At 43.9% G+C, this 25,004-nt stretch overlaps 2 protein-coding genes across 2 annotated transcripts; both read right to left on the bottom strand.

Annotated features, from left to right (window-relative positions):
• Nucleotides 1-243: 243 nt before the first annotated feature.
• LOC110537909 lies at nt 244-16,399 on the bottom strand. Its single transcript, XM_021624378.2, has 12 exons — nt 16,076-16,399; nt 6,789-6,900; nt 6,425-6,518; nt 6,181-6,235; nt 4,870-5,010; nt 4,483-4,643; nt 2,583-2,681; nt 2,284-2,429; nt 1,953-2,124; nt 1,705-1,817; nt 1,500-1,584; nt 244-1,421 (listed from the first exon to the last, which is right to left on the bottom strand). The coding sequence occupies exons 1-12, from the start codon at nt 16,191-16,193 to the stop codon at nt 1,365-1,367; spliced, it is 1,353 nt and encodes a 450-aa protein (XP_021480053.2). The 5' UTR covers nt 16,194-16,399; the 3' UTR covers nt 244-1,364.
• Nucleotides 16,400-16,602: 203 nt separating this feature from the next.
• nudt9 (nudix (nucleoside diphosphate linked moiety X)-type motif 9) lies at nt 16,603-24,639 on the bottom strand. The gene is made up of 8 exons (XM_021626068.2): nt 24,258-24,639; nt 23,788-24,072; nt 23,575-23,664; nt 23,051-23,137; nt 19,263-19,374; nt 18,307-18,453; nt 18,100-18,184; nt 16,603-17,860 (listed from the first exon to the last, which is right to left on the bottom strand). The coding sequence occupies exons 1-8, from the start codon at nt 24,347-24,349 to the stop codon at nt 17,715-17,717; spliced, it is 1,044 nt and encodes a 347-aa protein (XP_021481743.2). The 5' UTR covers nt 24,350-24,639; the 3' UTR covers nt 16,603-17,714.
• Nucleotides 24,640-25,004: the final 365 nt, after the last annotated feature.

Raw genomic sequence — 25,004 nt, 5'->3', positions numbered from 1 at the left:
TGGGGTGTAGACCAGTTGATTATTAAATGCCTAAACTATTTTTAACCACAAAGTGGTTTGAAAATGTGACGCTGCCTGCTCAAATCCTATTTGGGGGGGGGACACTACACGCCACACAATAGGTTAACAAACGTGACATCAATTTTCTCACTGCCCGTATGGAAATAATAGAGGTTGTCTTGGCTGATGCCAAACATGGGGTCGATATTCTAAAAATTCATGACACCTGCTGAACTGAAAACATTGGTTTGTACAAACTGTGCGTTTTAATTATATAATTTTGAATGAAACAGTAACAATGTAGGAAAAGTTTTTTAAAAAAAAGGTGTCATATCATGGTTGTTAACTGCTTGGTCACACATCAGTACAAAGCAGCCGTTGTGCTTATTCACGAGTCTCCCATTACATAGTCTTACAGTTAGTAACAGTTGACATAATCAAGGTCAGAAAATGTGTGGAAGTGCACAATTGCAGCTTTGAACCGTTACATGTGAACAAAAGAAACAGCAAGTAAACAGCCCAGCAAAAGTCATTTGATGCCGATTTGCTTACAGAGACACGGATTGCTGAGTTCACCTTGTACAAAACACAGGTCCCTTGTAAATGTTATTGGTTTATATTGCATCATAGGTGTTTGTCTGAGCAAACAGGCACAGCTGTGGCTACCAAAAAACAGTGAAACAAATATATATATAAATGCTTTGTTCAATTCATAATGTAGTTAGTGCACAGAATTCTCTCATACAAAAATACCGGTCCCATGATGCCAGTTTGCATGAGGATTTGAAAAGCAACAATCAGGTAACATGGGAGTGAAACACTGGTAAATGAATGAGTACCACAGTTAGGAGTTGGTTTCTAAGAGCTTACTGTATCAGACATTAAAGGTGATCTATGGTTTACAATAACATGAATGAACAGACATTGGACTGACAACACTTGGACAAGGATACATTTCCCATGTCACCCTGCGTGTGCCCGAGAGACACGTAACTGGTGCATTCAAGACAAGTCGGAAACTTCAACATTTTCAACTTGGAAATTCGTCGTAGAAAGAGGCCCAAGTTTTCCAGTTTTCTACCTGGTGGTTAATTTCACTCACCTGATGTCCCAGGTCTGAATCAGTCCCTGATTAGAAGGACAGGATTAACACCAGAAGTGTTTTGGCCTTTGATGGCCAACATTGAACAGCCCCAGAGTTTCCAACTTGTCATAAATGCACCATAAAGGCATGGCCAGGAAGGTAAAGCATGAACAGTTTAAACCCTACATTACATTTGGTCCTCTACAGTAGGAATGTTAAGTGGTACTTCTGTGGTTTCCTCCATTCTTTCCTTCCATCGATCCATCCCTTGCTTTTTCTATCAGTCCATATCTTGATCACCCACACTCTGGCGAAGGTATTCCTCATAGAGCTTCTTCTACAGGAAGGGAGAGATACGCTGTTAGTGGACAAGCGCACACACACACACACACACACACACACACGCACACACTACCTTCTTGGTCTTTACCACCTCCTGCACATAATCCAGCTTTTCCTGTAGCTGCCTCTTCTGTCGGCCAGAGAGAGTGGGCCGAGATCTGCAGAGAGAGAGAGAGAGAGAGAGAGAGAGAGAGATGCTTTAGGCATTATTCATTGATAACTGGTGACACTTGAAGTTGAACAAGATCCCGCAGTTTGAGAGTGTGCTCAGCTCTTACCTGAAGGAGAAGCGGGCAAGGATGAGTAGGAGGAAGGAGAGGAAGATGAGTCCGCCACAACTGTAGAGCTGGTACTCCACAGACATAGAGTCAAACACTCTCACTACAGGAGCCTGTTGGGGACAAAGGGCAAAGAGTCAAACAAACACAAAAACATCCCCCACTCCGTCTCACACACACGACCATGGTCAGATTAACACCCCTCCCCACACCCCTTCACTCTGTCTCTCTCTTACAAATACACTGACCAGGTAGAGAGAGAGGGCCTCGATGCCATCATGCCCCAGGGACATCTCCAGCAGCTCTCTGGAGAGGCTGCCCAGCACCAGGGCTGCCATCAGCATGAAGGGCACACTGAAGCCCAGAAGAGCCAACACACAGCCCTTACAGCGCGCCCGCCGGTTATCTACACTGGTCTGCCTGAGAGACAGAGAGAGACAGAGAGATTGTTGCGTTGGAAAGGAGAGAAGATCAGTGATGTGTGCTCGTGTCATCAACAATATCCTCAGTCACTATTTTTTCAGCAAGTTGAGAATGAGTGTAGGTGTAAAACACACTAAGTATGCAGGCGTGTGTTACCTGTCGTGGCTGAGTGTATCTGCAATGGCCTTAGTGATGAGCTCACAGTCCTTCTCTAGTGAGTTGAGTGTGTTCTGGACCGTCTGGTTGATGGTCTTCTCGATGGTGCGACATGCCTCCTCAATCTGGTTCACACAGCGACTGGGCTGGGGTTGGGACAAGCAGGTGGAAGTGAAGTTCAAAACGCACGTACATAGTATACACACATTTGTTTAGCTAGGATAGTCCCAAGATTGCCCAGGTTGGCACATCCAGTGACTTTCAGGTGCAGTGTACAAAAAGGTGGGTGCGGTGGCTACCTTGTTGGGGTTGGGGACATAGATGGTAGGCATGTCAAAGCCACACTTGTTGAGTCCCGGCCGCTTGCACAGCTCCTGGACTATCTGCATCATCACCCTCTGAAACAGCCATTCACATGACAGGGAGATTAGTTGATGTTATAAACTAAACAGAAATTTCAAGCAGCAACCCCCCCTCTTATACACTACTGCTACGATGTTGTTATCTATGCATAGTCACTTGAATAACTCTACCTACATGTACAAATGACCTCAACTAACCGGTGCCCCCGCACATTGACTCTGTACCATTACCCCCCTGTGTATAGTCTCGCTATTGTTATTTTACTGCTGCACTTTAACTACTTGTTACTTTTATTTCTTATTCTTATCCATAATTTTTTTAACTGCATTGTTGGTTAGGGGCTCGTAAGTAAGTACATGTGACTAATAACATTTGATTGCACAACTCTGCCAGGACCTAAGATCAAGGGAGACAAGTTTTTTAGTACGATCTCTCTTGACACATTGATGAAAATAATCATGGCCTCAACCTTCAAGCTGCATACTGGACCCTATTCCAACTAAACGACTGAAAGAGCTGCTTCCTGTGCTTGGCCCTCCTATGTTGAACATAATAAACGGCTCTCTATCCACCGGATGTGTACCAAACTCACTAAAAGTGGCAGTAATAGAGCCTCTCTTGAAAAAGTCAAATGACCCAGAAAATATATATTTTTTAACTATAGGCCTATATCGAATCTCCCATTCTTCTCAAACAAAATTGAAAAAGCTGTTGCGCAGCAACTCACTGCCTTCCTGAAGACAAACAATGTATACGAAACGATTCAGTCTGGTTTTAGACCCCATCATAGCACTGAGACTACACTTGTGAATGTGGTAAATGGCGTCAGACCTTTAAGTCTTTACTGAAGACTCATCTCTTCAGTGGGTCATATGATTGAGTGTAGTCTGTCCCAGGAGTGTGAAGGTGAACGGAAAGGCTCTGGAGCAACGAACCGCCCTTGCTGTCTCTGCCTGGCCGGTTCCCCTCTTTCCACTAGGATTCTCTGCCTCTAACCCCATTACAGGGGCTGAGTCACTGGCTTACTGGTGCTCTTCCATGCCGTCCCTAGGAGGGGTGCATCACTTGAGTGGGTTGAGTCACTGACGTGGTCTTCCTGTCCGGGTTGGCGCCCCCCCCCTTGGGCTGTGCTGTGGCGGAGATCTTTGTGGGCTATACCCGGCCTCGTTTCAGGATGGTAAGTTGGTGGTTGAAGATATCCCTATAGTGGTGTGGGGGCTGTGCTTTGGCAAAGTGGGTGGGGTTATATCCTGCCTGTTTGGCCCTGTCTGGGGGTATAGTCGGACGGGACCACAGTGTCTCCTGACCCCTCCTGTCTCAGCCTCCAGCATTTATGCTGCAGTAGTTTGTGTGTCGGGGGGCTAGGGTCATTCTGTTATATCTGGATTATTTGTCCTGTCTTATCCAGTGTCCTGTGTGAATTTAATCTCTATCTGAGCCCTAGGACCATGCCTCATGACTACCTGGCCTGATGACTCTGTCCAGGTGAATTTCCAGGTGTAATAGACACAAAAGTGGTCGTTGTTAAAGGTGTGTTGTTTGTTTGTTTTGTTTTTTTTCTATCTCTGGTTTTGTACGAAACCTCCAGCAAGGAAGCAGAGAAAACCAGTGTGTCCTCGGAACTGGCACCTTTAGACTGGCGCCAATACTATCAGCAGATGGATAACTGTCCATAACCTTTCCCGTCTGGCCTCCAAGTCTAGTGACCAAAAAACCTTTCACGAACAGAATCATGTGCATTACAGAAATGGAAAAGCATAATGCATTGCGTTAAGCACTTAACTGAACATGAATTGTATTAATCCTAAAATGTCCCACTAGAGTGTGTGTGTGTACCTGTCTGTCCGACTCTCCCCCGGCCTCGTCGGCCTTGCTGAGGTAGAAGCGCAGACGGTCGCCGTGCTTCTCGTTGAGCTTCTCCACGATGTTGAGGGTGCGTTTGCACAGCGCCTGGCCCATGGGGTCAAAGAACACCAGGATGAGGTCACACAGCTCGCCTGGGATGGGACAGAGACGAGTCTGTTATGTTCTGTTCAATTAGCCAGATAGAGAAATGCAGAAACATGAAATACTGTAGCCATCTTTACACACAGATGGTGTGTGTGTGTGTGTCATGATGAAACACAGAGATGAATAAGAAAACATGCTGTAAAGTCAACAGTACCGTCACAGAATTACACACCCTACACCACACACACACAGCGCCATATTGTGGTGACCTACCCAGCCACATGATGGCCTGGTCCACATCGAAGGGGTACTTCATGTCCCCGTCCACCAGGCCAGGAGAGTCCACAAACGTCACCAGGCTGAAGCGCTTTTGCCTCGAAGTGCAGATCTCAGTACTCAGGTACTCAGACACACCTACAGGCAGAGAGAGAAAGACAAATTGAAAGAGTGAGTGTGTGGGAGGGGGAGAGACCTTTACTTGAATGGTATTTTCAAACATTTCACTCAGTGCTGACTAATGTTTAGAATGGGTTGTCAGAAATACAATGGTGATGACAGCATGACTATCACATCATATACAGTGGCCAGAAAAAGTAAGTGAACCCTATGGAATTACCTGGACTTATGCATACATTTTGATCAAATAAAATTTGATCTGATCTTCATCTAAGTCACAACAATAGACAAAGACAGTTTGCTTAAACTAATAACACGTTTTCTGGTCTTTATTGAACACACCGTGTAAACATTCACAGTGCAGGGTGGGAAAAGTATGTGAACCCTTGGATTTAATAACTGGTTGACCCTCCTTTGGCAGCAATAACCTCAACCAAACGTTTTCTGTAATTGCGGATCAGACCTGCACAACGGTCAGGAGGAATTTTGGACCATTCCTCTTGACAAAACTGTTTCAGTTCAGCAATATTCTTGGGATGTCTGGTGTGAACCGCTCACGCGGTCATGCCACAGCGTCTCAATCGGGTTGAGGTCAGGACTCTGATTGGGCCACCCCCGCTGTTTAGCGTTTTACATATTGTAGACTCGTCAACAGAGATCATAGCATCTTCCAGAGATTTCTGTAAGTCTTTAGCTGACACTCTTGGATTCTTCTTCTTAACCTCATTGAGCTCTGTGTGCTGTGCTCTTGCAGTCATCTTTGCAGGACAGCCACTCCTAGGGAGAGGAGCAACAGTGCTGAACTTTCTCCATTTATAGACAATTTGTCTTACTGTGGACTGATGAACATCAAGGCTTTTAGAGATACTTTTGTAACCCTTTCCAGCTTTATGCAAGTCAACAATTCTTAATCTTCCATCTTCTGAGATCTCTTTTGTTCAAGGCATGGTTCACATCAGGCAATGCTATATTCAATATAATTTGTGTGTTATTAGTTTAAGCAGACTTTTTGTCTGTTGTTGTGACTTAGAGGAAGATCAAATCAAATTTTATGACCAATTAATGCAGAAATCCAGGTAATTCCAAAGGGCTCACATACTTTTTCTTGCCACTGTATTACGGGGGGGGGGGTTCCTGAGTCCTGCTTTTACACTGACGAATGAGGTTGAATCAACTCTGAAATCTCACCTTTGAGCTCGTGTAGAGGTTTGAAGTGTGGGTAAAGGTGCAGCGTGGCATTTCCCTAAAATACACCAAGAAACCAAGCCAAAGTTTACATTCTGCGAGAAAAACACATCCACCATCCACTGTGTGAGCACTTACTCAGTGAAAAGGTAAAACCCCTCAAAGTACCTCAACGAAAGTGCATGAATTGAGGGGCAAACTGAAGTTGAAGAGGAAATTCACGCCGAACTGTACCAGCTGTACTCACTGTGAGAGACTCTCTCTTGCGGCCACTTGTGACAAAGCTGAAGCCTTGCGTCTCAATGGCCACTCCTGTACGCTGGATGTGTTCCTCCACATACCTGAGACAGAAAGTTACAGCAGACATTTTAACAAGCACTCTCTCTGGTATTCACGTTATACGAGGTGTATGTCCACACACACGACACACATTAACAAATGGACCACGGGACATAATTACAATGACTTTGAAGCAAAGGGAAGCATAGGGGACAGTATAGCATCAGTGTAGGGAAAAGTCCCAGTCTCTGATGGAACACTTTTCAAATTGCATCCTTCTCTCCACTCTTCATGTGGCTGTCAATGGTAACCTTGATCTGAATGAACATTACCAGTTGATGAAGGAGCTCTTGCCGGCAGAGTGGTTGCCCATCAACATGACCGTGATCTTTTTCCTGGGTGCCAGCAGAGTCACGCCAACGGACTGGGCCACTGCTACCAGCCCTAGAATGGAGACATGGAGGGATGTGATCAGGACACTTTGCTAACTTTAGCTTATCTAACATGGGCTAGCTAGCGGTGATATACTTTCGCAAGGCACTGTATTCGGCCCCCTTGAACTTTGCGACCTTTTGCCACATTTCAGGCTTCAAACATAAAGATATAAAACTGTATTTTTTTGTGAAGAATCAACAACAAGTGGGACACAATCATGAAGTGGAACGACATTTATTGGATATTTCAAACTCTTTTAACAAATCAAAAACTGAAATTGGTCGTGCAAAATTATTCATCCCCCTTAAGTTAATACTTTGTAGCGCCACCTTTTGCTGCGATTACAGCTGTAAGTCGCTTGGGGTATGTCTCTATCAGTTTTGCACATCGAGAGACTGACATTTTTTCCCATTCCTCCTTGCAAAACAGCTCGAGCTCAGTGAGGTTGGATGGAGAGCATTTGTGAACAGCAGTTTTCAGTTCTTTCCACAGATTCTCGATTGGATTCAGGTCTGGACTTTGACTTGGCCATTCTAACACCTGGATATGTTTATTTTTGAACCATTCCATTGTAGATTTTGCTTTATGTTTTGGATCATTGTCTTGTTGGAAGACAAATCTCCGTCCCAGTCTCAGGTCTTTTGCAGACTCCATCAGGTTCTTCCAGAATGGTCCTGTATTTGGCTCCATCCATCTTCCCATCAATTTTAACCATCTTCCCTGTCCCTGCTGAAGAAAAGCAGACCCAAACCATGATGCTGCCACCACCATGTTTGACAGTGTGTTCAGGGTGATGAGCTGTGTTGCTTTTACGCCAAACATAACGTTTTGCATTGTTGCCAAAAAGTTCAATTTTGGTTTCATCTGACCAGAGCACCTTCTTCCACATGTTTGGTGTGTCTCCCAGGTGGCTTGTGGCAAACTTTAAACAACACTTTTTATGGATATCTTTAAGAAATGGCTTTCTTCTTGCCACTCTTCCATAAATGCCAGATTTGTGCAATATACGACTGATTGTTGTCCTATGGACAGAGTCTCCCACCTCAGCTGTAGATCTCTGCAGTTCATCCAGAGTGATCATGGGCCTCTTGGCTGCATCTCTGATCACTCTTCTCCTTGTATGAGCTGAAAGTTTAGAGGGACGGCCAGGTCTTGGTAGATTTGCAGTGGTCTGATACTCCTTCCATTTCAATATTATCGCTTGCACAGTGCTCCTTGGGATGTTTAAAGCTTGGGAAATCTTTTTGTATCCAAATCCGGCTTTAAACTTCTTCACAACAGTATCTCGGACCTGCCTGGTGTGTTCCGTGTTCTTCATGATGCTCTCTGCGCTTTTAACGGACCTCTGAGACTATCACAGTGCAGGTGCATTTATACGGAGACTTGATTACACACAGGTGGATTGTATTTATCATCATTAGTCATTTAGGTCAACATTGGATCATTCAGAGATCCTCACTGAACTTCTGGAGAGAGTTTGCTGCACTGAAAGTAAAGGGGCTGAATAATTTTGCACGCCCAATTTTTCAGTTTTTGATTTGTTAAAAAAGTTTGAAATATCCAATAAATGTCATTCCACTTCATGATTGTGTCCCACTTGTTGTTTATTCTTCACAAAAAAATACAGTTTTATATCTTTATGTTTGAAGCCTGAAATGTGGCAAAAGGTCGCAAAGTTCAAGGGGGCCGAATACTTTCGCAAGGCACTGTAAATAGTAGCTTTAAAAACTTGCTTGTTGACGTGACGAGTTTCGTATAAAGCCGATTGATCAACTGTTAGTTTACTAGTATTAGCCACTAAGCTATAGCTAGCCAACTAATCTAGCTACCACTAACTGCTACCACTAACTATTGCTAACAACTCCTACTGGTAGTTACGTTAAAGCGGCAATCCTTAACTGAAATATTAACAGTGTCCTCCCCGCCACAGTTTCAGTCAAATACAACCACTTCAAATCCATAGACTACGCTATGGATGCAAGGGTTCTGATGGGGTTCGACTGTTGAACTAAGGTCAGGCATTTATACGTTATATTCTTCATGAATCAATGGGTAGCTAAATACCATTCATCTATAAGCAACTAAGGTGTCCCCCCCCCCCCCAAAAAAATGACCAATGGGTAAAATCATTTGTTAATTCTGTATTTAATCCTCTAATATCAAATGTTCCAAACCTAATTTCTTGATCATAATCCGTTCAGAAGTGTAGGGCAGCCGCCAAAGTGACTCCTCTTTTCAAATGTGCACAAGAATGTTCTCTGTGTTGTCTTAGGAATTCAGTATTGTCTGTGTTGGTCTTGCCAACCCCCATTTTCATACCTCTGAGAAGCAAAGGTAACACCATCTAGCTCTGATACACTACATCCACAAAAGAATGTGGACACCTCTTGGCAGTAGAATGACCTTACTGAAGAGCTCAGTGACTTTAAACATGGCATCCTATCCAACAAGTCAGTTAATCAAATTTCTGCCCTGCTAGAACTGCCCCGGTCAACTGTAAGTGCTGTTATTGTGAAGTGGAAACATCTAGGAGCAACAACGGCTCAGCCGCAAAGTGGTAGGCCACAGAAGCGACAGGACGGGCCGCAGAGTGCTGAAGTGCATAGCAAGTCAAAATCGCCTGTCCTCGGTTGCAACACTCACTACAGAGTTCTAAACTGCCTCTGGAAGCAACGTCAGCCCAATAATTGTTAGTCGGGAGCATCATGAAATGGGTTTCCATGGCCGAGCAGCCGTACACAAGCCTAAGATCCCCATACGCAATGCCAAGAGTCGGCTGGAGTGGTGTAAAGCTCACCGTCATTGGAGCAGTGGAAAAGCGTTCTCTGGAGTGATGAATAACGGTTCACCATCTGGCAGTCTGACAGACAAATCTGGGTTTGGCGGATGCCAGGAGAATGCTACCTGCCTGAATGCATAGTACCAACTGTAAAGTTTGGTGGAGGAATGGTCTGGGGCTGATTTTCATGGTTCAGGCCCCTTAGTTCCAGTGAAGGAAAATATTCAATCTTGAATAGGAAGGTCAACCGCAAGCCAGGCCTAATCGCCCAACATCAGTGCCTGACCTCACTAATGCTTGTGGCTGAATGGAAGCAAGCCCCCGCAACATTGTTCAATCATCTAGTGGAAAGCCTTCCCAGAAGAGTGTAGGCTGTTATAGCGGCAAAAGGTGGGGACAAACTCCATATTAATGCCCATGATTAAAATAATGCCTTGTAATTCTTGTTAATTCCTTGTAATTTAAGCTTTAGGCCTTGTATGTGAATCCATTCATTTTACAAAGTAATTAAATACACTTGTGTTTAGAATTCTATTCTTCATTGCCCATTACTGTTACTCACGTCTCCATGCATATTCCTATGTATACTATGGAGCCAGATAAAGATAATTTCATGGGATAATTGCTTAGTCTTATTACTTGTCGCACGTGAGGTATATAAACTCAGCAAAAAATAAAACGTCCTCTCACTGTCAACTGCGTTTATTTCAAGAAAACTTAACATGTGTAAATATTTGTATGAACATAAGATTAAACTACAGACATAAACTGAACAAGTTCCACAGACATATAACTAAACAGAAATGGAATAATGTGTCCCTGAACAAAAAGGGGGGGGGGGGGGGGGGGGGCAAAATAAAAAGTAACAGTCAATGCAGCTGGTGGCCAGACCAGATACTAAGTACTGCAGTGCGTCTCCTCCTCATGGACTGCACCAGATTTGCCAGTTCTTGCTGTGAGAATGTTGCCCAGCAAGAGATCCGGGCTCTTCGCTGGCCATGGCAGAACACTGACATTCCTGTCTTGCAGGAAATCAGCCATACTGCTCATTCTGTGTGTGGTGACATTGTCATGCTGGAGGGTCATATCAGGATGAGCCTGCAGGAAGGGTACCACATGAGGGAGGAGGAGGTCTACCCTGAAATGCTCAGCGTTGAGATTGCCTGCAATGACAATAAGCTCAGTCCGATGATGCTGTGACACACCACCCCAGACCATGATGGACTCTCCACCTCGATCCAGCTCCAGAGTACAGGCCTCAGTGTAACGCTCATTCCTTCGACGATAAACGCAAATCCGACCATCACCCCTGGTGAGACAAAACCGTGACTCGTCAGTGAAGAGCACTTTTTGCCAGTCCTGTCTTGTCCAGTGACGGCGTGTTTGTGCCCATAGGCGACGTTGTTGCCAGTGATGTCTGGTGAGGACCTGCCTTACAACAGGCCTACACAAGCCCTCAGTCCAACCTCTCTCAGCCTATTGCGGACAGCACTGATGGAGGGATTGTGCGTTCCTGGTGTAACTCGAGCAGTTGTTGTTGCCATCCTGTACCTGTCCCAAAGGTGTGATGTTCAGATGTACCGATTCTGTGCAGGTGTTGTTACACGTGGTCTGCCACTGTAAGAATGACCAGCTGTCCATCCTGTCTCCCTGTAGTGCTCCCTTAGGCGTCTCACAGTACAGAGATCGCAATTTATTGCCCTGGCCACATCTGCTGTCCACATGCCTACTTGCAGCATGCCTAAGGCACATTCACACAGATGAGCAGGGACTCTGGCATCTTTCTTTTGGTGTTTTTCCAGTCGTCAGTAGAAAGGCTTCTTTAGTGTCCTACGGTTTCATAACATTGACCTTAATTACCTACCATCTGTAAGCTGTTAGTGTCTTAACGACGGTTCCACAGGTGCATGTTCATTAATTGTTTATGGTTCATTGAACAAGCATGGGAAACAGTGTTTAAACCCTTTACAATGAAGATCTATGAAGTGACTTGTTTTTTTACGAATTACCTTTGAAAGACAGGGTCCTGTTTATAATATACTGCATATTCAAATATTAAATATTACTGCCCACTACAAACGTTACTGGAGTTCTCTGTAGAATGGCCAGAATTAGCGTGACAAACAATGAAGGTCAGAGGGGGGAATTTTTTTTAAAGTGGCAAAATAAAATAAATTCTGGAAAATTGCATCATGTCAGCTATTCTGTGCCAGAATTAAGGCTGACTACACTCAGTTCTGTCATCATGAGGTGCTTTGAGAGACTAGTCAAGGATCATATCACCTCTACCTTACCAGTCACCCTAGACCCACTCCAATTTGCTTACTGCCCCAATATATCCACAGACGATGCAATCGCCATCACACTTCTCTTTTCCCACCTGGACAAGAGGAATACGTAAGAATGTAAGAATGCTGTTCATTGACAACAGCTCAGCATTCAACACCATAGTACTCTCCAAGCTCATCATTAAGATTGAAGCTCTGGGTCTGAACCCCAGTTGCACAGGGGCAGCCCCAGGTGGTTAAGGTAGGAAACAACACCTCCACTTCGCTGATTCTCAACACTGGGGCCCCACCATGTTGCGTACTCAGCCCCCTCTTGTACTCCCTGTTCACCCATGACTGCGTCGCCACGCACGCCTCCAACTCAATCATCAAGTTTGCAGACGACACAACAGTAGTAGGTTTGATTACCAACAATGACGAGACGGCCTACAGGGAGGAGATGAGGGATCTGGGAGTGTGGTGTCAGGAAAATAACCTCTCACTCAATGTCAACAAAACAAAGGAGATGATCGTGGACTTCAGGAAACAGCAGAGGGAGCACCCCCCTGTCCACATCGACGGGACCACAGTGGAGAAGGTGGAAAGCTTTAAGTTCCTTGGCATACACATCACTGACAAACTAAAATGGTGCACTCACACAGACAGTGTGGTTAAGGCGCAACAGTGCCTCTTCAACTTCTGGAGGCTGAAGAAATTTGGCTTGGCACCTAAAACGTTCACAATCTTTTACAGATGCACAATTGAGAGCATCCTGTCGGACTGTATCATCGCCTGGTACGGCAACTGCACCGCCCGCAAACGCAGGGCTCTCCAGAGGGTGGACGCATAACCGGGGGCAAACTACCTGCCCTCCAGGACACCTACACCACCCGATGTCACAGAAAGGCCAAAAAGATCAAGGACAACAACCACCTGAGCCTGTTCCGCCTGTTCACCCCACTACCATCCAGAAGGCGAGGTCAGTACAGGTGCATCAAAGTTGGGACCAAGAGACTGAAAAACAGCTTCTATCTCAAAGCCATCAAACTGTTAAATAGCCATCACTAACACATTAGAGGCTGCTATATATACACACACACACACACTAAATGTCTTTATATTTAAGAAAAGTGCGCTTGTATGACTCTCATACGAGTTTGCAAAACATAGCTCTTCATTTCCCAATCCATTTCCCAATAATTTCCCAATCCAGAACCTTCACAGTGAGGTAGCTTGGAGTTGTTCTGGAGGTCCAACTATCAGTGGAGAGAGCTAGATAGGGTGTCTGTATCAATTTATTTTCAGTTTCTCTCTGTGATGTTTCATAGAGTTTGGGAATTACTTAGCTGTTGAAATGTGTGCGGGAGGGGACATTGTAACGTGGTTCAACTTTTTTCATCAGGTGACGAAATCCCAAGTCACTAACCACCGTATAGGGCTGCACATTTTTGGCTATGAATACTCCCACTGCTTTCGTTACTTCTTTATGTTTTTCTGAATTTGTCACAAATTGTTATTGGAAGGCACCAGCGAGACTGTTGTGTTTTCGCTATCGAGTGGACTCTCCTTGCTCCAGCTCCACCTGCAAGGGATACGGCCGGGTGAGGGCGACGTAAATGACACATGTTAGAAGTGTTTCCACTCGAGTAGCTGACAGTGTCAAAGCAATGCTTGCAGACTGTATTTTGTTTGTTTACGGTCTTCTTACCCTCGTCATCATATTGAACGCTGAATCCAAAATGTTCCCACAGAGCGGATTTGAAAGACGGCAGTGCTTCTTCAAATTTGCTTCTCTTTGTCTCACGAGCGCTCAACATTGTCATGTTGTAGCTGAGAGAATATTTGTTTTAAGTTTCCCATGTCATTGCAAATCGTCCATTGGTTGTTTGGGGGGGGTGCGCTCACTGCGGTTGCCACATTGCTATGGAGTTAAGTTTTTCAGCCTTCATGAGACCCCTAACGGCCTGGTGCCCCAAGCAGTTGCCTGCCGGGCCTGTTCACAAGCTGCACGTCTGGTTCTGTGGATCTGAGTGTACAACGTGCGTGTAGTCTGCAGCACAATAAGCATGTTTTGGAAATTATAGGAAAATGACAGGCATATCGTAATTCCACGGTTCACGTGCGTATTGAACCGTAGGGGGCGTACCGAACCATTTGACAACATACTGTGTACCGTTGCATCCCTTGTATGCATGGATAATAAACAGAGTAGCAGCAGAGTAAAAATTTGGGTGGGAAATAGTCCGGGTAGCCATTTGATTAGCTGTTCAGGAATCTGAGGACCCATGCCAAATCTTTTCAGTCTCCCGAGGGAAAATAGGCGTTGTTGTGCCCACTTCACAACTGTCCTGGTGTGTTTGGACCATGATAGTTTGTTGGTGATGTGGACACCAAGGAACTTGAAGCTCAACCTGCTCCACTACAGCCCCGTTGATGAGAATGGGGGCGTGCTCGATCCTCCTTTTCCTGTAGTCCACAATCATCTCCTTTGGCTTGATCAAGTTGAAGGAAAGGTTATTCTGACACCACACGGCCAGGTCTCTGACCTCTTCCCTATAGGCTGTCTCATCGTTGTCGGTGACCACTGTTGTGTCGTCAGCAAACTTAATGATTGTGTTGGAGTCATGCTTGGCAATGCAGTCATGGGTGAACAGGGAGTACAGGAGGGGGGCCGGTATAGTACGATTCAATCTTAGTCCTGTATTGATGCTTTGCTTGTTTGATGGTTCGACGGGGGGTAAGCGTGATTTCTTACAAACTTCCGGGTTAGAGTCCCGCTCCTTGAAACAGCAGCTCTACCCTTTAGCTCAATGCGAGTGTTGCCTGTAAGCCATGGCTTCTGGTTGGGGTATGTACGTACGTACGGTCACTGTGGGGACGACATCGTTGATGCACTTATTGATGAAATCAGTGAATGATGTGGTGTACTCCTCAATGCCAACTGAAGAATCCCAGAACATATTCCAGTCTGCGCTTGAAATGCAGTCTTGTAGCTAAGCATCTTCGTCATCTGACCACTTCCTTATTGAGAGAGTCACTGTTACTTCCTGTTTTTGTTTGTAAGCGGGAGGATAGAGTTATGGTCAGATTTGCCAAATGGAGGGAGAACTTTGTACGTGTCTCTGTGTGTGGAGCAATGGTGGTCTAGAGTTTTTTTTCCCCTCTGGTTGCACATTTAACATGCTGGTAGAAATGAGGCAAAACAGATTTAAGTTTCCCTGCATTAAAGTCCCCGGCCACTATGAGCACCACGTTTTGGTTCATGTCAAAGCAGAGCTATACAGAGCCCTCCACATAGTAAACCAACTTGAGAGGTGCACAGCGATGTGGTACGGAGCTCAATTTGGCCTCTGGAGGCTATGCAATTACGTCACACCATCCACACTGCTTTCTTATCAAGCATAAATGGTCTCTTATCCATAGGATATAGTGTATTTGTCATTTTAGAGAACTATCGCTTTAACAAAATGTGTGATGAACATGAATTAATATATTTGATGTGATATAATTAATCCATTAAACGCATGTACTTTTACCATTCTGTGCCAGATAGAACTTTATGGCTGAACCCAGATTAAAAACAATGAACACAATAACATATTTGGGGGCCAGGGCTAAACCAGGGTTTGGCTTTGGGGAAACCCTGCCCTAAGCCACCGGTTATGTTGCTTATGCCTGGAGCCAGCCCTGCTCAGAACTATGCTTTGTGAAGATGGACCCTTATAGTCCCAACGTCTGATTTGTCTTCCTAAAATGCATTTTATAACAAACATTTCAACAAGGTACAAATCTGTCGTTCTGCCCCTGAGCAAGGCAGTTAGCCCACTGTTCCCCGGGCGCCGAAGACGTGGATGTCGTTTAAGGCAGCCCCCGCACCTTTCTGATTCAGATGGGTTGGGTTAAATAGGTGACACATTTCAGTTGAAGGCATTCAGTTGTACAACTATGAATCCCTCTTCCCTTTCAACGTAATGCTAGCTAGCTACTAGCTAACGCGTTAGTCAGAATCAATGAGTCATACCAAATATAGCCAGCTAAACATACAGGCTGAATGACATTCCGACAGCAAATGTCTGCTGAAATTGGTTGATATCTTCATTAAATCTTAATTTGATGAGACATTAGCTAGCTAACTCACCACTGTCGGCATCGATGTACAATTGATGACAGTCTCGTAAAATGCGCTCATCGCAAGACACACTTCCAGACAACGAGTCGGCATTTGCCGCGATTCGGCTCTTGATTTTCCCAGACATTGCAAAACGTTAATCCAAACGTATCAATGAAAATAACAAATGTTGCTTTAAACTATAAAAGTATTAACTAGCTACTCATTAAATTTCAGATTGATCTAAAAAATGACCCTCTTCTTACTCATTCTAAGTTTAAATCACCCCGGTCGGTTGTAAAGGAACGTAGGAGCCACGTAGTCAACTAGAATACGCAAAGCCTTTCGGGTAGTGTAGTTCCTGGTTCTCCTTTTTCTTTGGTATCATGTCGTTTGCACATGCATCTACTGTGCAGTTGTATGTGGTCAGTCATGTTACGTTTTGTAATACAAAATCAAATGGAAAGAATTGCACCACCAACTAACCCTACACACATATACCAAAGTATATTTGTTTACATAACACTTGGCTTCATCACAAACAAAATAGACTGATATTGTTTAAAATGCCTTTATTTTTGATCACGGCATTTTTAATTGAAGCAAAAGCTAAACTCAGACGCGTTTCGGCATCATGGCCTTGGTCAAGGAGTAACAAAGAAACAATGAGAGCATGTCTTCTTTTGAGCAAACCAGTTTCCCATCAGCCCTGATTACAGAGTGGTTACACATTAGTCATTGGTGGACACCACAGAGTAAACGGCAATAGGTGATATACATTCTAAATAGATATATCAAAACGCATATTAAGATTAGAAGCATTAGAGGTCTAAGTGGTTATTGCCTTGAATATGGAAGGACACAAATGTATTTCTCACCATTTCTGTAGGGTCAATAGTTTGCGAAAACTACTTTGTGGTGTGTTTTTAGCCCTATTACCCTATTACCCTTTTTTTGTGTTTTGTGGTTCATAGTTGTTGCCATCTAGTGAGCTTTGTAGTATGGCTCTTCTCACTATATATGTTTTTGTCCTTCCATATTCAATTGTTATTTTTGTTGTTGTTGTTGCTGTTTTGCACCCCAGTATCTCTACTTGCACATCATCATCTGCACATCTATCACTCCAGTGTTAATGCTAAATTGTAATTATTTCACCTCTATGTCCTATTTATTGCCTTACCTCCCTAACCTTTCTACATTTGCACACACTGTACACAGACTTTTCTATTGTGTTATTGACTGTACATTTGTTTATCCCACGTGTAACTCTGTTGTTTGTGTCGCACTGCTTTGCTTTATCTTGGCCAGGTCACAGTTGTAAATGAGAACTTGTTCTCAACTCGCCTACCTGGTTAAATAATGGTGAAATAAAAAGGCCCTAACTACTTAGACCTTTCTACTGCTTCTAACCTCAATATGCATTTTGATAGTGTATATATATTTATAAATGTATATTACCTATTGCTTTTCGCTGTTTACTATGTGGTATGTGGTTACTCTGTAACCACTCCCTCTAATCAGGGCTGATGGGAACATGATTTGTTCAAAAGAAGACATGCTATCATTGTTTCGTTACTCCCTGACCAAAGCCATGATGCCAAAACATAGTGATAATGCTGCAGGGCCTTGCTCCGGCCAATCCTCTTGAACGTGAGGACAGTTTCCTTGGTTACCAGTGAGCATGCCTCTCCTTGGCGACCACCTCCAAGAACTGGGAGTGGCTTGCATAGAGGGATAGGACGGAGTCAAGGTCGATCCAGTGGACTTGCCCGGCATCATCGCCCGCTTGCAATGGGAGCTCGCTCACACTGTTACCTAGGTAACCAGAGCAAAAATTTACATTTCAGAGAACTGCAATGTGTGTACAAATAAAGAGCAGAATGGGGAAAAATGTACAGGATAAGGAAACATGTTGCATGCTATCCTGCTGTGAGAATAGCCAAATCCTCATGGTTTTCATTGAATTTAGTCAACATTTTTCCTGCATAGATAAGACTGCCTTAACTTGTTGTTGATCAGGGTCTATAATATCATAAGACTAATCATTGATTTACCTGTATCATCATGGAAGTTGACAGCAACCGTTTCCATCCAAGAGTTGTCATTATTTCTTGGGTCATCTACATAGCCCTTATAAACCTGAGAAGTAGATGAAGGACAGAGAGAGAGAGAGAAAGAAAACAAGTGTTTTATGTCAACTACACAAACAAATACAAAATGAAAATAAACATATGAGGATAAATTCTTTCTAGCCAGCTGACCTCCAGACCCGGCGAGTTGAACAGCTGAGTGATGCGCTCGTGGATCCGCTCTCTGTCCTGGGGGGAAGCTGCCAGGGAGTTCAGAGCCTCCTCAGAGAATTCACGCTGCAGGGTGAGGGACACCAGCTCCCCCGGGTCTACCATACCCTACACACAAACACACGTCATCGTCCATAAGAATACAGTGAGGTGTAGATCCATAGTTGACGCCCTATGCTCCCAAGAAGGCCAAGATGATACAGATGTTCAGAGCAGGTGAGGAAGAGGAGGGAGGACTAGGTGAGCAAGAGGAGGGAGTAGCAGGTGAGAGAGGAGGAAATAGCTTTTTTTTGTTGTATTATTATGAATAATTATTTTTTACCTTTACTTCACTAGGCAAGTCGGTTAATAACAAATTCTTATTTACAATGACGGCCTACCAAAAGGCCTCCTGCGGGGAAGGGCTGGGATTAAAATTAAAATGAAATACTACAGGACAAAACACACATCAGGACAAGAGAGACACCACAACATAAAGATAGACCTAAGACAACAACATACCATGGCAGCAAACATGACAACACAGCATGGTAGCAACACAACATGACAACAACATGGTAGCAACACAACATGGCAGCAGCACAAAACATAGTACAAACATTATGGCACAGACAACAGCACAAAGGGCAAGAAGGTGGAGACAACAATATATCACGCGAAGCAGCCACAACTGTCAGTAAGTGTGTCCATGATTGAGTCTTTGAATGAAGAGATGGAGATAAAACTGTCCAGTTTCAGTGTTTGTTGCAGCTCGTTCCAGTCGCTAGCTGAAGCGAACTGAAAAGACGAGTGACCCAGGGATGTGTGTGCTTTGGGGACCTATAACAGAATGTGACTGGCAGAACGGGTGTTGTATGTGGAGGATGAGGGTTAGACAGATGAGGGAGGAAGGAAGGAGTTTAAAGAATCACACTGACCCCTGGGATGGCCCATTCCCCACAGTCTCTCCTCTTGATGGACACAAACTGCAAAACTGGCAGTTTGGACACTGGGTGCGACACTTGCTGTCCAGCTGAGTCTCTCTTCCACCTGTAGGGCGGTGACACATACAGTAGAGACAGGTTAAACTACGGAAACTACAGTACGGAAATCTACCCCTAACTCCATAGGCCAAGGGTATTCAACTCTTACCCTACGAGGTCCGGAGTCTTGTTTTTTTTTGTTCTACCTGATAATTAATTACACATCCGGTGTCCCTGGTCTAAATCATTAATTGCACACACATGATTAGAGGGGAACAATTTAAAAAATGCAGTGGCACGGGCTTCGAGGTCCAGAGTTGAGTTTGAGGGTCATAGGCACTTCTGAGAGAGATGTACAGTTGAAGTCGGAAGTTTACATACACTTAGGTTGGAGTCATTAAAACTCATTTTTCAACCACTCCACAAATGTCTTGTTAACAAACTATAGTTTTGGCAAGTCGGTTAGGACAGGTAATTTTTCCAACAATTGTTTACAGAAAGATTATTTAACTCACAATTCACTGTATCACAATTAAAGTGGGTCAGAAGTTACATACACTATGTTGACTGTGCCTTTAAACAACTTGGAAAATTCCAGAAGATGATGTCATGGCTTTAGAAGCCTCTGATAGGCTAATTGACATAATTTGAGTCAATTGGAGGTGTACCTGTGGATGAATTTGAAGGCCTACCTTCAAACACAGTGCCTCTTTGCTTGACATCATGGAAAAATCAAAAGGAATCAGCCAAGACCTCAGAACAAAAATTGTAGACCTCCACAAGTCTGGTTCATCCTTGGGAGCAATTTCCAAACGCCTGAAGGTACCACATTAATCTGTACAAACAATAGTACGCAAGTATAAACACCATGGGACCACGCAGCCATCACACCGCTCAGGAAGGAGATGTGTTCTGTCTCTTAGAGATGAACGTACTTTGGTGTGAAAAGTGCAAATCAATCCCAGAACAACAGCAAAGGACCTTGTGAAGATGCTGGAGGAAACAGGTACAAAAGTATCTATATCCACAGTAAAACGAGTCCTATATTGACATAACCTGAAAGGCCGCTCAGCAAGGAAGAGGCCGCTCAGCAAGGAAGAAGCCACTGCTCCAAAACCGCCATTAAAAAGGCAGACTACGTTTTGCAACTGCACATGGGGACAAAGGTCGTACACTTTGGAGAAATGTCATCTGGTCTGATGAAACAAAAATAGAACTGTTTGGCCATAATGACCATTGTTATGTTTGGAGGAAAAAGGGAGAGGCTTGCAAGCCGAAGAACACCATCCCAACCGTGAAGCACGGGGGTGGCAGCATCATGTTGTGGGGGTGCTTTGACGCAGGAGGGACTGGTGCACTTCACAAAATAGATGACATCATTGGGGAGGAAAATTATGTGGATATATTGAAGCAACATCTCAAGACATCAGTCAGGAAGTTAAAGCTTGGTCGCAAATGGGTCTTCCAAATGGACAATGACCCCAAGCATACTTCCAAAGTTGTGGCAAAATGGCTTAAGGACAACAAAGTCAAGGTATTGGAGTGGCCATCACAAAGCCCTGACCTCAATCCCATAGAAAATTTGAGGGCAGCAGTGACAAAGTGTGTGTGAGGAAGGAGGCCTACAAACCTGACTCAGTTACACCAGCTCTGTCAGGAGGAATGGGCCAAAATGCACACAACTTTGTGGAAGGCTACCCAAAATGTTTGACCCAAGTTAAACAATTTAAAGGCAATGCTACCAAATATTAATTGAGTGTATGTAAACTTCTGACCCACTGGGAATGTGATGAAAGAAATAAAAGCTGAAATAAATTCTCTCTACTATTATTCTGACATTTCACATTCTTAAAATAAAGTGGTTATCCTAACTGACCTAAAACAGTGACTTTTTACTAGGGTTAAATGTCAGGAATTGTGAAAAACTGAGTTTAAATGTACAGTGCCTTGCGAAAGTATTCGGCCCCCTTGAACTTTGCGACCTTTTGCCACATTTCAGGCTTCAAACATAAAGATATAAAACTGTATTTTTTTGTGAAGAATCAACAACAAGTGGGACACAATCATGAAGTGGAACGACATTTATTGGATATTTCAAACTTTTTTAACAAATCAAAAACTGAAAAATTGGGCGTGCAAAATTATTCAGCCCCTTTACTTTCAGTGCAGCAAACTCTCTCCAGAAGTTCAGTGAGGATCTCTGAATGATCCAATGTTGACCTAAATGACTAATGATGATAAATACAATCCACCTGTGTGTAATCAAGTCTCCGTATAAATGCACCTGCACTGTGATAGTCTCAGAGGTCCGTTAAAAGCGCAGAGAGCATCATGAAGAACAAGGAACACACCAGGCAGGTCCGAGATACTGTTGTGAAGAAGTTTAAAGCCGGATTTGGATACAAACAGATTTCCCAAGCTTTAAACATCCCAAGGAGCACTGTGCAAGCGATAATATTGAAATGGAAGGAGTATCAGACCACTGCAAATCTACCAAGACCTGGCCGTCCCTCTAAACTTTCAGCTCATACAAGGAGAAGACTGATCAGAGATGCAGCCAATAGGCCCATGATCACTCTGGATGAACTGCAGAGATCTACAGCTGAGGTGGGAGACTCTGTCCATAGGACAACAATCAGTTGTATATTGCACAAATCTGGCCTTTATGGAAGAGTGGCAAGAAGAAAGCCATTTCTTAAATATATCCATAAAAAGTGTTGTTTAAAGTTTGCCACAAGCCACCTGGGAGACACACCAAACATGTGGAAGAAGGTACTCTGGTCAGATGAAACCAAAATTGAACTTTTTGGCAACAATGCAAAACGTTATGTTTGGCGTAAAAGCAACACAGCTCATCACCCTGAACACACCATCCTCACTGTCAAACATGGTGGTGGCAGCATCATGGTTTGGGCCTGCTTTTCTTCAGCAGGGACAGGGAAGATGGTTAAAATTGATGGGAAGATGGATGGAGCCAAATACAGGACCATTCTGGAAGAACCTGATGGAGTCTGCAAAAGACCTGAGACTGGGACGGAGATTTGTCTTCCAACAAGACAATGATCCAAAACATAAAGCAAAATCTACAATGTTCAAAAACAAACATATCCAGGTGTTAGAATGGCCAAGTCAAAGTCCAGACCTGAATCCAATCGAGATTCTGTGGAAAGAACTGAAAACTGCTGTTCACAAATGCTCTCTATCCAACATCACTGAGCTCGAGCAGTTTTGCAAGGAGGAATGGGAAAACATTTCAGTCTCTCGATGTGCAAAACTGATAGAGACATACCCCAAGCGACTTACAGCTGTAATCGCAGCAAAAGGTGGCGCTACAAAGTATTAACTTAAGGGGGCTGAATAATTTTGCACGCCCAATTTTTCAGTTTTTGATTTGTTAAAAAAGTTTGAAATATTCAATAAATGTCGTTCCACTTCATGATTGTGTCCCACTTGTTGTTGATTCTTCACAAAAAAATACAGTTTTATATCTTTATGTTTGAAGCCTGAAATGTGGCAAAAGGTCGCAAAGTTCAAGGGGGCCGAATACTTTCGCAAGGCACTGTATTTGGCTAAGGTGTATGTAAACTTCCGATTTCAACTGTATATCTTTCCCGAGGGGGTAGGGGTGGCCAACATTGGGCACAGGAGTTGGTTTGACTTTAAAGAGAGTTTGTGGGAAGGTTAAGTTATCTGAAAAGTAGATGCATAGCTTAAGAGATGATGGAATAAAGTGGGGAAGTTACCTGGTAACAATGGGATCTGCTGCGTGATTGGGTCCCCACCGTCCCAGCAAACCTCTCCCAGTCAAACCAGTGCGGCCGCGAGGATTTCTACAGGAGGACAAGAGTTAGCTTACGTATGATGAATTGCTACACATTCAATTATTTAAAATTGATATGGGGTCATATACATGTAGAACTCTGTAGCAAAACCCTGCTTAGTAACATGCTGCAGAATGCTAGCTTATCATTGGCTAGTCAATGCTTGAATAGGGTCACACATTTGCCACAGTTGCTTCTGACAGCTCATGTCAAGTAGGCATTATGTTGGAGATTGTAAAGATACACTCAGCAAGATGACATCAGCTTCAACAGAATTCAAATCTGCTAAGAATGATTTTCTTGGAGATTTCCACAATTTGAGACAACAAATGGCATCCTTGGCATATTTGAATGCAGTTGACGTTGTCTGTAAGTAGGAAGTTGTGTATTATGGTGTAATCTTGCTGAGGATCACCATTGTAGAACTGTGTTGGATGAAGGCTCACAGTGGCATGCCTTGCTCCACTCTGTAGTCTCCCTCGTGACTCCGTCTGTCCACATTGCCATCCAGAGCGTTAAACCGCGGGGAGAAAGACCTGTGAAATAATACAACATTGTAAAAATACTTAATAATCATCAATAATGAACTAATCAGTTATAGCCACATGTCAGTAAAACAGATGAGAAAATTAATTTGAAACCCTCTCTCTCTCACTCACCTGATGTCCTGATCGGCCCATACAGGCTTGATGAGCACAGCTGGGGCAGTGTAGCCCACTGGTCTGTACTGGGGCCAATCAGTATTCCAGTCAACTTTGTCATCAGGCACTGGGAACCGCTGTGTCTCTGAGCCGGGGTACTTTGGGCATCTGGCCTTGTTGTGAGGGGCCGAGCAGGGCATGGTGAAGACACTGGGCGGTAGCACACACAGACTACAGCCACTGGTACTGAGGCTTTTACTAACTCTGGCAATAAACTGGTCAGGAGAGAATGAGTTGAGAGGCCTGGGGAGGGAGAGAGAGATTTAATATCTAAAAGTAACATTTTAAGTAATCTTAGCATTCTATGACAATAGTAACATAAAACAGGGAGTAGCTACAATGCAGAGAAAAAGGCAGGTGAAAAACTACCTAATGATACGAATAGAATGATCATAGGTCTCCAAAATTACTCCAGAAAGATTCCATACCTGATTCCTGAGGTGCAGAGGCAAAATGGAAATCCTAAAAGGCTAAGTGCTATTCGAATCGACCCAACCCAGTTCCGTCTCACTCGTATCATAACCAGTCAGTCAACACTGTACAGGCCTGTATACAAGTTGATAATGCTGCAGTAACCAGGAAATACAGAAAGCCCGCTGCTATGCTTTTTTTTTAAAGGAGCGCACTGAATCGTATAGGAATATTTCAGTGTTGTTGCGGACCGCGCAATCATAAATAATTTTGAAGCTGCCTTTGCTCATATGATTCGATGTTTAATTCAGTTTCAACACACTGTACCACAAATACACCACAGCCTTTCGTTTCCAATGTGACAAATGAGTCACAGTGGGCAGAACAAACAAGGGGGCGGGGGCAGAGCCAAGCACAAGCTAGCGAGTTCCTATTGTCGCGTTCTAACAGGCATTTGCATATTTCTGCTTAGGGAACTCCTACTCTGTGAAGTGCGCGTGTGAAATCAAACGTTTTATCGATGAGAAAATTAGCACAACGTCTGCCAAAATCCATCTCGTTCCATCTTCTCCCACTGCTGGACACTTGGCTTCCTATCATCACCATATGTGGTAGGGAGTGGATACCCGGATGCTTCACACCTAAAGGTCTGGTGAAATATCTGGCTCATTGTTCTATATGTGACTGTACTGTCTTTAGTTTCAACCCGTGTTTCTGCTTCCGCATGTCGTCATAACGTGATCGGCAGTCTGCACTTTGATCAC

The sequence above is a fragment of the Oncorhynchus mykiss genome, chromosome 12, assembly GCF_013265735.2.
Source record: "Oncorhynchus mykiss isolate Arlee chromosome 12, USDA_OmykA_1.1, whole genome shotgun sequence".
Classification (NCBI taxonomy): Eukaryota; Metazoa; Chordata; class Actinopteri; order Salmoniformes; family Salmonidae; genus Oncorhynchus; species Oncorhynchus mykiss.
Note: the sequence above shows the minus strand (reverse complement) of the source record. Positions and strands in the feature narration are given on the sequence as shown.